Source organism: Salmo salar, chromosome ssa03 (assembly GCF_905237065.1).
Source record: "Salmo salar chromosome ssa03, Ssal_v3.1, whole genome shotgun sequence".
Classification (NCBI taxonomy): Eukaryota; Metazoa; Chordata; class Actinopteri; order Salmoniformes; family Salmonidae; genus Salmo; species Salmo salar.
Genome location: NC_059444.1, coordinates 71,571,441 through 71,586,014, shown reverse-complemented (window position 1 = coordinate 71,586,014; position 14,574 = coordinate 71,571,441). Strand labels below are relative to the sequence as shown.

General features: G+C 40.4%; 1 protein-coding gene across 2 annotated transcripts; it reads right to left on the bottom strand.

Moving 5' to 3' along the window:
* Positions 1–7,490: 7,490 nt before the first annotated feature.
* Positions 7,491–14,516, bottom strand: LOC106601493 (uncharacterized protein CG5098). Of its 2 annotated transcripts, none has more exons than XM_014193718.2 (6): positions 14,367–14,516; positions 11,418–13,460; positions 10,981–11,074; positions 10,839–10,888; positions 10,488–10,559; positions 7,491–8,798 (listed from the first exon to the last, which is right to left on the bottom strand). In XM_014193718.2, exons 2-5 carry the CDS (start codon positions 13,455–13,457, stop codon positions 10,518–10,520), a joined length of 2,226 nt encoding a protein of 741 aa, XP_014049193.2. In that variant the 5' UTR covers positions 13,458–13,460; positions 14,367–14,516; the 3' UTR covers positions 7,491–8,798; positions 10,488–10,517. The 2 variants fall into 2 exon arrangements, with proteins under 2 accessions (XP_014049193.2, XP_014049194.2); XM_014193719.2 differs by lacking the exon at positions 14,367–14,516 and adding an exon at positions 14,090–14,352.
* Between the last annotated feature and the right edge of the window lie 58 nt (positions 14,517–14,574).

Sequence of the window (14,574 nt, the reverse complement as noted above, 5' to 3'; positions counted from 1 at the left end):
GTAAGACCACAGAGATGAGCTGTACAGATGTAGGATCTTAATTCAATCCCCCTGTTGCAGGAAAACTTGTCGTGTATTCAAGGTTTAAAAAGGCTTCTGAAGTTTGTAATTTCCATTTTGAAATTTCAGACCTGATTTTGTGTACCGTAAATTCCGGACTATAAGCCGCAACTTTTTTCCCAGCTTTGAACCTCGCGGCTTAAACAATGACGCGGCTAATATATGGATTTTTCCCGCATTCTGTGACGTGCTCAGTTTTTTGGCGGCATGAAGCTTTCATTAGACCAATGAAATTGCCGAAAGGGTTAAGGTCAAACAACTTTTTGGTTTACTGTTTAGATTAAATCGAGCGCTCTCAAACTTCCCATCATTCTGATTATGGTAGTCATTTTGTCACCCTCATCATGGCAAAGACACGGAGGAATGCATATGATGCAGCTTTCAAGTTGAAGGCGATTGATCTGGCTGTTGGAAAAGGAAATAGAGCTGCTGCACGGGAGCTTGGTCTTAATGAGTCGATGATAAGACGTTGGAAACAGCAGCGTGAGGAATTGACTCACTGCAAAAAGACAACTAAAGCTTACTGCTAATTTTAAATTTTTTGTTACAAGCCGTTGTGCTCCGTGTTTCGTTAAAGCCTATTTATTTTTGTTACAAGCCGTGTTTCGTTAAAGCCTATTTATTTTTGTTACAAGCCGTGTTTCGTTAAAGCCTGTGTAAAGTTCATTTGTTTCAATGTACCGGTAGGCACCTGCGGCTTATAGACATGTGCGGCTTATTTATGTTCAAAATAAAAATAAAAATTTAATTCAGTGGGTGCGGCTTATATTCAGGTGCGCTTAATAGTCCAGAAATTACGGTATCAACACTGACAAAAATGTCCATTAGTTATAATCCACATAATAATTCCCATTTCCTGTTGCTGCAGGATGGTTTTCCTGCTGTAGCAAACTGGCTCAAATGAAGATTTGACATCTTTAGGTGTGAATAAAAAGAGTGTGATACTGTATCCAACTCTGAGGGATATTAAACTGGCCACGGTGTGCCTGTTTAGCCTGTGTGGAAGAGCCTTTATAAGAGCCTTGAGCAAGTGTGTAAGAGCATGTGAACTCATTGCCAAGTAGAGAGAGGAATGGTTTACAGGTCTAGTGGAACTGTACATTTCATCTCCAAGTCCTGGAGGTTGGAAAACCTTGAGGGTTAAACATGCAGGAGGCTTTTCACATCCACAAGTGTATATTGTTGGGAGCAAGTCCTCTACATATAGACATCTCAAATCAAATAAAATCACAGTTTTGCAGATGTTATTGCAGATGCAGCAAAATACTTATGATTCTAGCTCCAACAGTGCAGCAATATCTGCCAATACCAATAGACACATAATCCAAAAATTAACAAAAAGAAAAAGAGAGGAGAACAAGAAATTAAGACATTACACAGAAAAATATGTTTGGCAAAAAATAGATAACTGGGGTGAAATGGACTCAAATTATAAAAAATAATCTGACTCAAGCAATAAAATATAATCTGACTCAAACTATAAAAAATAATCTGACTCAGATTATGAAAAATAATCTGACTCAAATTATAAAACATAATCAGACATAAATTATAAAAATGTATCTCTATTAGGAAATTCTCCAATACAACATGAATAACTATTTTTCAAAGAGTAGATTGAGTCATGGTTACACGACAATAAAATATTAATGTGAAGGCGATTCCACAACTTCTTTCACTGAGGATACTACTGAGCCAAATACTGAGATATTCAACACTATGGCAGCAATAAGCATTCATGTTTCTATTACATTACATCTTCAAGGACATACAGTACAAGGTCATTGAACCCAGGGGAGAGAAGAAGCCATCCCTCATGGTCCAACATTTATCACCCTGTGTCCAACACCGTCAACCTGATGCACTCCGTAATTCTCCAGGTTATTTTTGGGCTTCAACAACACAAGCCAATCTGTAATAGTGTGGTGAAATATTGATTCTTGATTGCGTGCTGCCAAAATGACTCACGCCGCTGACAAAGTACAGAGCTGTAACCTATGTCACGGTGATATCCTGTGGGGGCACTTACATGATTTGCAAAGATGGTGTTTGATCTATTATGCCTGGATTGATGCTGTCTGGTTGGTGGTGCATGTGTGCCTCAAATTTGTGACATCCTATTATGTAACAGAGAATTTGTGAGGGCAGATATTTTGGCAGAGATAAGAGTTATAATGATGTTATTTTGTGCTTTCACGCTTTGTGCATTAGGCATAGGGCATAGGCATGGGTGGACACCCCACCCTGGATTTTTTTTTTTTCGTTGGCTTTGACGTTATGAATCCACTACCCATCCTTAAATTCTCATCTATGCTTCAGAATCAAGTAGTTGCTCGTCTTGATTGTTGACCAATGACCAATCATCGGCATCGGGTCGCGCATATCCAGATAAGTGAGCAGAAATATTTTTCTTCATTTTGCCAGGCAAAACATAGTAGGCCTACATTTATCATCCATATAAAATACAGTTTGCCAGAACAACCTGACGATTTGATTTATAATTTTCATATTGTGGGGTTATTCTTCGGTTTTATGCTTCTGCAGATATTGAATGTGCAACTATAATTATGGTTTATAATATATCAGAACTTAAACAGGACAGCATAATGGGTAGACAAAGAGAACATTGTGTAACAAGGTGTAGGCAGCTGACTTAGTGATAGGAGGTTGTGAAACCCATCACAAGGGGAGCATGTGAGCAACAGATAGAGTGGAGAAACAACTGTATAAGTAAATCACTGGAAATTGAGTGGTTGCTGACTCTTGAGTATACACTAAGAAGATAAGATCCAACGCCTGGCAACATGTGATGCGCCAGGAGGCTTGGACCAGCCTGTGCGCCTGCGATAGGCTGAGTAAGTCTAAACCACGCTCAGTCTTTACTCTGATAGGCCCGCTCTGAGCAGGAACTATCTCTGTCAGAGTATTAAAGAAGAACTTTGTGCTTAAACAGTGACTTCTCTGGTGCAGTGAGCCCGTATATACGAACATCATATTTACCATTTGTACTATCATTCTATTTACTTAAAGATGAATTAAATAATCATTGCAAAACTAAGTTGCATGGTTTGTTTATATCCTAATACCAGATTCGATTGACGCAACCCAACAATATTTCTGACCAAGTTTGGGTGGCTACTGTCTAAATATAAGCAGCTGCAACATGCCTTCAATATTATGGGATGAAGATGTAACATATTTTGGCAAATTTATTACAATATTTGTGAGGAAAAACAGGGCAAACCTGCTGCCAATGAGCACTCCGCAGGCAGGATGTACTCAAAAATGATGGCGCTGTGCGAATTTATTACGATATTTGTGAGGAAGAACAGGGGTACCCTGCTGCTAACTAGCACTCTGCAGGCAGGATGCACTCCAAAATGATGGCGCGGTGCAGACACAGCATGCTTTCCATCAGATCCTGCAACCTCCACTTATAGTATGCTACAAGCAGGCCGTATGATTGCTTTGGACTCCAGAGAAGTGACATGATATACCCCAAGTTGATGTTGACTGCTAACATGAATGAATTTCAGCTATGAATGCAGGTGTAAAACGCAGTTCTGTAGTCTATATTGCGTTTTGAAAATGCATCACTGTTTATGGCTGTAATGACAGGCTACATTTGTACAGCGACTGTGCGCGCATGTTCGTGTGTACACACGTGCATGTGCTTGTGTTGGGGTCACAGGTTTTGTACCAGTCCTTAAAAAGTTTGAAAACCACTGGGATACATGATAGTGACAACAAATGGAGTTGGGTTGGATATAGCCTAGTAATGGTAGGCTACAGTATTTCTTATCTTCTATGATGACTGGAATTGTGTTGGTCATTGTTAATAAGTGCAGAATTTATTCCAGTTCAAAATAGTTTAGCAAAATACTTTACTCATCAGATTGTGCTGCTTTCCTCTGTTCTTGTAATAATTGATGCGGGACATTTTTGGGGGGAGAGACCTTTTTTTTCACTGACTCCAAATGGTCTGTGCATGGCCCTGTTGTGCATCCTTTATTTTGTGACCCTGGATGAGGAGATTCTGAGTGACCTGCAATGGCATTGTGCTGCTGTGCTGAGCTGCTGAGATAGTGGGATGGATTGTGATCGAATGAGCCTGTCAGAGTCCTGGGAGCTGAGATAACACTGCGCCCAGAGCTAAGGCTGCTGCATGCACGGAGAGAGAGAGAAAGAGTGAGTGAGAACGAGACGGAGAGAGGAGAGAGAAAGAGAGGGAGATAGATGGAGAAAGAGAGTGAAAGAGTGAGAGAAGTGTAGACCTTAGGCATAAACATTTTGAGACAATTTAGCGTGACAGAGCTCTCCCTGTCTCTCTTAACTTAATCTCTAAGATAAACAAGTGCGATTATTTATCTTAGATACAGCTAAAACGCTTGTCCTAATAAACCACTTGATACAGAGTTAAATGATAGCTCTCATAGGTCACTCCATTCACTGAAATGGCCCAAAGTCAAACAAGGTTAGCAATTATGAGGCTGGCATTTTGCTGTGTTTACAATTTACACCTACATTAAATACATTTTCTTAGACCCAGTTAACATTTGAAAGGGCTTTTATAGTGGAACTGCCCTAGTTACAGCATCATCTGATGAGTTCTACTGTGTTTACAACCTACGCCTGCGTTATATTAATATCTCTTATACCCGGTCACAGCGTTAACTGATGTGTCAACTTGTTGGATTCCACACATTGGTGATAGAGGACAGGGGTTGGGGAAATACTTACAGTAGGGTACTGTAGGAAAAATGTGAAATGTCATGGTATTTATGAAAGAAGCAATATTTCCACTGTCATAATGGCTGAAATACAACCCACATTATGTTGGATGATGCAAGTGTTTCATAATTGTCCAATGAGGCATAATACGTTTGGTATTTTCCACCAAACTCTTCAGCATCTGTCATCTTCAGACAGACATCCAGCATCATCAGTCGCCTACAGGTGTAGGATCTTAATTTGATCTATATTGTCACAAAAAAAGTATCTAGCCAAAAGTATGCTACATCAAAAGTGCTGCTGTTAATATACGTTAATACCTTCAGAAAAGTATTCAAACCTCTTGACTTTTTCACGTTTTGTTGCGTTACAGCTTTATTCTAAAATGTATAAAATAGTTTTTTCCCCTCAACAATCTACACACAATAACCCATAATGACGAAGCAAAAAAAAATGTATAGACATTTTTGCAAACGTAGGCAGGATGTAAAAATACGGAAATATCAAATTTACATAAGTATTCAGACCCTTTACTCAGTACTTTGTTGAAGAACCTTTGCCAGCGATTATAGCATTGAGTCTTCTTGGGTATGATGCTACAAGCTTGGCACACCCATATTTGGGGAGTTTCTCTCTTTTTTTCTCTGCAGATCATATCAAGCTCTGTCAGGTTGGATGGGGAGCTTTACTGCACAGCTATTTTCAGGTCTCTCCAGAGATGTTCGATTGGGTTCAAGTCCGGGCTCTGGCTGGGCCACTCAAGGACATTCAGAGAATTGTCCCCGAAGCCACCCCTGCATTGTCTTGGCTGTGTACTTAGGGTCATTGTCCTGTTGGAAGGTGAACCTTCGCCCCAGTCTGAGGTCCTGAGCACTCTGGAGCAGGTTTTCATCAAGGATCTCTCTATACTTTGCTCCATTCATCTTTCCTTCAATCCTGACTAGTCTCCCAGTCCCTGCCGCTGAAAAACATCCCCACACCGTTATGCTGCCACCACGGTTTATTCCAAACGTGACACTTGGCATTCAGGCCAAAGAGTTCAATCTTGGTTTCATCAGACCAGAGAATCTTGTTTCTCATGGTCTGAGAGACTTTAGGTGACTTTTGGCAAACTCCAAGCAGGCTGTCATGTGCCTTTTACTGAGGAGTGGCTTCCATCTGGTGGCTTCCATTGGTGGAGTGCTACAGAACTGGTTGTCCTTCTGGAAGGTTCTCCCATCACCACAGAGGAACTCTAGAGCTCTGTCAGAGTGACCATCGGGTTCTTGGTCACCTTCCTGACCAAGGACCTTCTCCCCCGATTGCTCAGTTTGGCCGGGCGGCCAGCTCTAGGACGAGTCTTGGTGGTTCCAAACTTCTTCCATTTAAGAATGATGGAAGCCACTGAGTTCTTGGGGACCCTCAATGCTGCAGAAATGTTTTGGTGCCTTGACACAATCCTGTCTAGGACCTCTATGGACAATTCCTTCGACCTCATGGCTTGGTTTTTGCTCTGACATGCGCTGGCAACTGTGGGACCTTATATAGACAGGTGTGTACCTTTCCAAATCATATCCAATCAATTGAATTTACCACAGGTGGACTCCAATCAAGTTGTAGAAACATCTCAATGATGATCAATGGAAACAGGATGCACCTGAGCCAAATTTGGAGTCTTATAGCAAAGGGTCTGAATACTTATGTAAATAAGGTATTTCTATATATATATATTTTTTTTAATACATTTGCAAACATTTTTAAAAAACAGTTTTTGCTTTGTCACTATGGGGTATTGTGTGTAGATTGCTGAGGATGTTTTTCAAATCCATTTAGAACAAGGCTGTAACAAAATGTGTAAAAAGTCAAGAGGTCTGAATACTTTCTGAATGCACCGTGTGTTAGTGTGGGTTTTCAGTGAATTTATGTAAATCACAAAGTTCATCGGTACTTCCTGCAGTGCAGGAGCATTCTCAGCAACAAAAGTGCTAAAATTAAGATCCTACATCTGTATGCTAAAAGATCAAACTGTTAGCATATGGAGCTGCCATTCCAAATGGCTGTCCATGTGTAAACCCTTGTAATGAAAGGCAGCTAAATATAGTCTCATCTTCCATGGGGAGGAAACACAACAGCTGTTTGAATATTCTCTGTGAAATTGGCTGCTTAAAATGCAGAGATTTGCTCAGTTAAACCCTCTTCCTGGAGACAAAGCCCAGCTCTCTTACACAGGAATGGGATGCCAGTCTATTTTAGCAGGTGGGAACACGGTTATATTCTGAGTTCAACAAGGTGAGATATGCTCTGTGAGCACCACCCACCAGGTCAGGATGACACCCAGTTAAAAGTGAGGCAGACACGCGCAGTAAAACATTGAGAGCAGATTATTCCTGATAACAGAGGTAGAGGAATAGAATAGGTCACAGAAGGAGTCTGAACAGTTTGCAGAATAATTATTCATACAAGGAGAGGGTGAATGGTTCAACATGACTGTAGCAGTCTAGAATAGGGCAGTTATCTACAATTACTGTACTTACATAGAGAACATAAACAGCACGGATACATCCAGACTTCCCTTTGTTGTGTGCTACACAAGTACAACATATGTTCAAGCATTTTTTATACAGAATATCTTAACCTAACCTGTCCCACTGAATCACAGCTACATCTAATAAAAGAGATTAATTACGCTAAAAAATGATCACATCTTAAAACAGGTGACGTACATAGGAATGTCAGCTTTTATTCAAACAGGTGACAAAAAGGCAACAGTTGCAAGCTGTTACAGACAATTCATTCCATGTGTTAGCCATCTCTTCCTCACACATATGTAAGACTGGAACACCCATACATTTCCTTAATGGACTGCATTAACAGAACCCAGTATAAAATCATAATCTCTAGAGCCAATGATATCAGGTCAAATTCAAAATCACTTCACACTGGGCACAGACGTCAATGCAACGTCGATTCCACGGTGGTTCAACGTAATTTTACTAAAATGATGTGGAAACAACGTTGATTCAACCAGTGTGCGCCCAGTGGGTTGAATGTACCAACCTTTGCAAACGTTGTGCAAAACAGACATTGTACCTTTTCCTCATTGAGCAGCACTACCACCATGTCAGCTGAACATTACACAAATAAATATGCACAACATGATTAAATCATAAATAGAAAATAAATATGTCTTTATGACTGCATTTAGATAGGCACCCCGATTCTGACATTTTTTTCACTAAAATGGTATTTTAACCAATCAGATCTGAAATAGATCTAATGTGAAAAGATCTGAAGTGATTGGTCAAAAGACCAATTTGTGGAAAAAATATCCGAATTGGGCTGCCTGTGTAAGCGCAGCCATAGAAGCCTTTCTGGAGATCCATCACTTCCTCTGTTGTCATTTAGTTCTGAATGATTACCAAAGCATACCACCAGGATAATCTGAGATGCAAAAATCATTATGGTAACATATAGAAATCTGAATTTCAAAGTAGCAATCTTGCAATCTTGGCCTTTCAATCACTGTTAATTAGGATGAATACTGAATGCAACTATTGTCCTCTCAAGGTTCCTATTAACTAAAGGTTCCTATCAAATAAGGAAACAATAGCAAGTCTGTCACACATTGTGAACACAAAAACATGTCAATCATCATTTCAGTATTAAAAGGTAAAAAGACCAAACATAGATATAAAACTTCAACAAAATAAAACAGAGGACCAACAGTGATATTTTGGTCTTTCAACAAAGCAAACAGCACAACAAACCTGGCAACACAACTCTCAAGCTTCTACAGTGAAGACGGGCCAAAAAGACCACGGCCATCTGCAGGCAGACACAAAATAAGAGCATTTGGCTTCATTGGAACAATCAATTCAGAATCATTAATAATACTAAAGTAACATGGACTCAATGTAAACATTCAAGAGATAAAAGAAAACATGAATAGAATGTTGCAGTTCTTCCACAGCCTCTTCTCTGGGTTGAAGGAGAGTATCTATCCGATGGCTGCTGCCAATGAGGTTTAGCTGTCAGGGAAACACAAGGGAACAGTGACACACTGTTATAGAATTGGACAAAAATAATCAGTTACTCAAATTTACAGTACAGCTATATAGTAGCTAGGGTCACACACTGAAATAGACATTGGTGTGAAAGTACATATTTTCTGCACCACATTCACTCATTTATCTCTTGCGAAGCCTGAGATAAAAATATTTTTTTATTTTTACAACTGAAGAGCAAATCAAATCAGTTTCAACATGATAGGTTATGAATGTTAACCCAGAAGCCCTTGCAGCAGATTGAGGATATTCTTATAGCATAGTTGGCAAATCAGTCTCATTGCTTTTTCGCACCCAATCACTAGGTATGTTCTCATGTTCCACACAGCTCATCTCACTGAGGGAAGGTCTACCTACACTCATCAACAGCAGATTGACTGGCTGTACCGCTAAACCTTCCTGTTAGGATTCTTAAATGGAATTCAAACCTCTTTAAACTTCAAAGTAATTATCATGGCTTTTCTGCCATTTCTGTGCACATTCCCTGTCAAACTGACACTGTAGATTGTGTGTGTGTTCCTTAATCAACTAATAATCCAACTTGAATTTGGAATCCTCTAGAGCAGGGGTGGCAGGTTTGAATCCCCGAGCCAACTAGGTGAAAAATCTGTCGATGTTTTCCCCTTGAGCAAGGCACTTAACCCTAATTGCTTCTGTTAGTCGCTCTGGATAAGAGCGTCTCCTAATGACTAAAATGTAAATGTTCCCAAACTTTTTAGCTTTGCGATTTACCTTAAGTGTTTGAGCTGTGAAAAAACATACACAGACAGAACAAGTAAAAAATACAGTATAAAAATAATATGTAAAAAATATAATCTGTCAGTAGAGAGAAACATTTTACATTTTGAAGCTAATTTCCAGCAATTCTACACCTTTTGCCGTGAAGTTTAAATAAAATGTTGCTTTATAAAGAAAATGTTATTCTGCAATTGTATACATGTTGCAATGGAGCTGGGAGAAAATGTGGCAGATCTTAAGCACATTTCCTGCAATTCTACACATTTTGACAGATTAGTGCTGTATTCCTATGCTCAAACATTATAACAAAATCAATGGGGCCTGGTTGTCTAGCTCAAAGATTATAGGCTATTATTTACAAATATATAGGTCCATTATATTTTCTATTTGGTTTTAATAATTTAAATTCACACAAAGCATTTTTCTATCCCAAAAATATATCATCAATTATTTTTGGGTAAAAATGCAATGGACAAAAAATGTAATCCCATGACCCACCTGGACGCCTGCCACAACCCACAAGTGGGTCCCGTCCCAGTTTGGGAACTACTGCTCCAGAGGATCGTTAGCACGAACTTGTTTGAGTTTGATGTCACTTTGAACAATATTGAAATCTTACCCTAAGTCCTGTTTTAAACATACTGTGGGTAAAGATGCTCAACTTATTTGTGGAGAAAACAATCAAATCAACAGTCTTAGGGAAACCTAGCTGTTCCAAACACTAAAACAAGCTCTGACACGATGCACAATCACAGATCTCTCACAGTCTGACTGATGAGCATCAATGACTAAATACCGTCCTATTTACAAATAAACCCGGAGCCCTTCCAAACACACATCTATAGTTAGTACACTTTAAACCGTCTGGTCTCACATGATGAATGTAACATGTCAAGGGCATAGAAAATCACATACCTTCCATGGTGTCCAATTCCTTCTCTCCTGTCATCTGTTGTCTGGCATGTTCACACCTCTGAATGATTTATTCTGGAAAGGACAAAAGTGCAATATTTCAGAAACACTGCACTAATAGCCTAGATTGCCGATCAAAAAGTAATGATCTTTAGGCAACCCTATATTTTAAGGGTCCATAATAAACAATTTATAAGGCATTTACAAACCGTTTGCTCACCACTTATTAATCATTACTTTTACATTTGTAAATGTTAGTAAGATAGCTATTCACAAATGTACATATATTTCCTTAAACATCCTGTGTTTTGTTATTTTACCAGGTACTGCTGGAATGACAATTGTTATATCTACCTTGTGCTTTGGACATCTCATGGAGAAGTTTTCCTCGTTAAGCACACAGCCTGCAAAGATAGATAGAAAATAAAGCATTTAGTCAACACAATGTTTTTTCATTGACATAATTGTACATAGGCAGAGCAGGACAGCTTCCCACCTGACTGAGCTGCACAGCTGTAGTGGTACTTATTGGGGCACCCTTTCTGGAAGCAGCCCATGGTTGCACCTGCTGCGTGGCATGTTGAACACACCTGGAGAAGAAAGGAAATGTAAAAAAGCATATTTGCATAAAGCTTTATTTGAGAGGCCAAGGACACAGTGAGAGTAAGGCATTGTGTTTTACCTACTCACAAACATAATGGTCCTCTGTCTATCTGAGCTGCTTCAGTTTGACCTTGTTTACATATTTTGATAAAGTGAGGCAGACCGAAGCTACATTTCAGGAATGTTAGGAAGACACCAATGCATTTTGATTTAGCATACACAGCAATATGATCATATTTTCAGTTATGTTCTCATCTATGTTGCACTCGAGATACGCAAGCACAAATGCACATTATCTCAAACAAAGAGGCATCGTTGAATTTGACTCACTGTTTCTTGGGCAAACCTAACAGCCTCCTCCAAGCCGTAGAGCTTTCCTTTAACTAAGAAAACACCTGTGGACCATATGCCACAGTCCTCGTGGATCCAGCATTCATTGGTGTTGTGGAGCACCACAGGCAGACTGTGGCCATCCATCACGCAGCCATTTGTTCGGAGCTTTTTGGCTGAAGGCAATGTGGAGCTTTCACAATCACTGACTGTGATGCAGCAGTCATCAACTACAGCCTCTACTCTAGGCACATTGCTCAGTTCATATAACCCATTCTCCCCTACCTGGCCACATAGGCCTATCTTACAATCTACAGACAGTTCACTGTCCTTGTATTCTTCCCTCTGGGCCTGCTGTTTGCCTTGTTCCTCCAAAGCAGGTCCAGTTGGATAGTAAGGTCCGTGTAGGTCCCCTAGGCCCACAGCATTAGCAGACCCACCACACAGGCAGCACACCATTAGGGGCTGACACTTACTCTTTGAGTTGAGGCGACCCAGACGATAACAAGACGTCTTAGGAACGACACCAGACAAAGACCCAGTTGGTTGTTGTTGCTGTCCTTTGTTCCGCCTCACATCCTTCTCCTCCTGCTGATCGTTGATCACTGTACAAGCAGAGTACTCCCTCTGCTCCATGTGCACAAAAGGGCAAAAGTCCTCTGATTTACTGGCCCTTTTGTCCTGTTTGTAGTTTGCATATTTCAGCTTGATTTCTGCCTCTTCATGGGAGAACATGGAGGATGAGCCGGCTTGTTTGTGTTTCTCCCTCCGTTTTGTTTTACTCGCTGCTGCTTTTCTACTACTTGAGGCCTGCTTTGCTGGGCTTCTCTGGTGGGTTTTCTGCTTGGTTCCTGACCTTTTGCTCCTGGGTGAAGAGGGCTTTGTCCACTCCTGTTGGATGTCTTCCACATGTGTGGCCTTGAGTCTTGACTCTGTAGCAGGTGATGATCCTCTCTGTGGCCTTCTAGAGGAACGTAGGTTCTCAGAGGGGTCCTGTCGAACTGTCCGACGGTCCACATCAGAGTCATCAGATTCTACTACACACCTGTACAGGTAGACAGTTGGCTGTAACCAAGACTCATCCTCTGAACTAGATGACTTCTCTTTTGAGTCCATTGTGGCGCCAGAATGTTCCTTGGGTAATATTCTACTTGAGTTTTTAGTATGTATTTTTGAATGATGGCGAGTGACATTGTTGGTGAGTTTCTGAGCGCTGACCCCAGGCTGTATTGTTCTAGGATGTGGAGAAAGGCTTTTATTTACAACATTACTAGCTTCACCTGTCAGCTTTTTCTCATTTTGAACATCAACAGGTAAACTGTGAATCTTTTTCTTTTCATTGGTGATGGGAACTTCAATGACATCACTATCATCACTTGAGATATCCACAGGAGACCTGACATATTTCCCATACACAGCAGCTAATTCCGACAGGTTAAGAACAGGTTTTGCATTCACCGACATCTCCTCTGTGCTTTCAGATGAATCCTCTGAATATGTATTGTCAGGACTGGGGGAACTCAGTGTCTGGGGCAGTAGAAAACAACCTTTAGCTTCACCCAAAGAGACAGCGCCAGGGGACGGAGAATCCCCTAAGGGACTAACAGATCCCCTGTCTAAATAGTCCTGAGGTGAGAGTGCTTCCTTAGAACTGGAAACAAGCAAAATGACATCAGAGTCACTCTGACTCTCGTCTCCATCAATACTTTCAGAAATGGGGCTCTCTGCATTTAGGCTCTCTGTAGGGTGTGGCTCGTACAACCCTGAGTCCCGTAAGCTTCTGTCCATACCATTATGTAAAAGGGGGGAGCGAACACAAGTCCTAGTCCCGTAGGAAAGTCTGACACCTGTGTCTGTTAGTGTTTTCTCAGAGAGGAGCTGCATGCAGGGCATGGACACATGGTCGTCAGTGATGCTGTGCCAGCTGGGCTTCTTCATCAGGTCCAAAACCTCTGTGGTCCTGGGATTCAGATGACTCTTCCCACATCTCTTTGAGAGATCCAAAGCCATAGGATGAGGGTCTTGAGACGACAGCTCCATAACCTTAAAACAAATACAGTCACAAAGACGGTTAAGCCCATAGGTTATTCAGTAGGCAAACTTCAAACCTAGCCTATATAGGCAGAATTTCAAAAGCAGCTTTTCTACATAATAGCTACAGATGTAGGATTTTAATTTGAGGCAGTTTGCTACAGCAGGAACATAATCATGAAGCAACAGGAAATGTGAATGATTAGCTATGTGGATTATAATTAATGAACATGTTTTGTAGGGATTGATACATTTTTGATTAGGGAAAATCATGTCTGACATTTTAAAGCTAAATTACAAACTTTAGAAGCCTTTTTAAACCTTGAATAATACACTATTAAGTTTGTATTTCCTGCCGTGCAGGAAAATTCTCAGCAACAAAAGAGTGATCAAGTTAAGATCCTACATATGTACTATTAATGCATCACTATAACAACAATGTATCGTTAAACCAAGCATTAATATTATTATTGATTATTATTAATTTGCAACTCTTGACAGCAAATACAGTCCACAAAATGTAAGGTCGCATTGCGTGAAACCATTCGAGATGGAATCAATTTCTGAAATATGATCTCTTTCTAACGTCGTTACTAGAGAAAAATGGGAGCTGCCCGTTCAACGTAGTACCGGTTACCTACCCTTCGTCGTTCCTTGCTGCAGGTGAGTGCACGGATGACGGTAGCTGGCTAGTGGCTAGCTAGCTACTTGCATCCAGGCCTTTGTAAACAGTGTGTAAACAAAGCCGCAATATAACCACAGCTAACGTTAGCCAGCGACTGTGTTAACAACCGACTTTAGCTAGCTAGCTGGAGTTAGCTCGCTATTAATCCATAATAACATGCGTTATAACAAACATGTTGCCGAGGACCCCTTATATTCGGAAATAGTTGTAAATCAACTAACTATTTTACCTACCTTATTGAAATTAAAAAAGTAAGCTGAAGGGGTGCACCCTTTCCAAAAAGGGCATCTCGTAGTTTACTTGCATTGGTGAAGAACTCAGCTGGCGGCTGGTGGTAAACGTGCAATGCATTATGGGAGATGAGTTTTGTCAGTTTCATTTGATGTGGACCTAAACAAATATTTTATTAAAAATGATACATGTATGAATTTCCATTCATGA

Coding starts and splice junctions, on each gene's coding strand:
- LOC106601493 (XM_014193718.2), bottom strand. CDS start 13,457: ATGGAGCTGTCGTCTCAAGACCCTCATCCTATGGCTTTGGATCTCTCA. Junction 11,075..11,417: donor TTAGGTTTGCCCAAGAAACA/GTGAGTCAAATT, acceptor TTTCTTCTCCAG/GTGTGTTCAACATGCCACGC. Junction 10,560..10,838: donor TGAGATGTCCAAAGCACAAG/GTAGATATAACA, acceptor TGTCCTTTCCAG/AATAAATCATTCAGAGGTGT.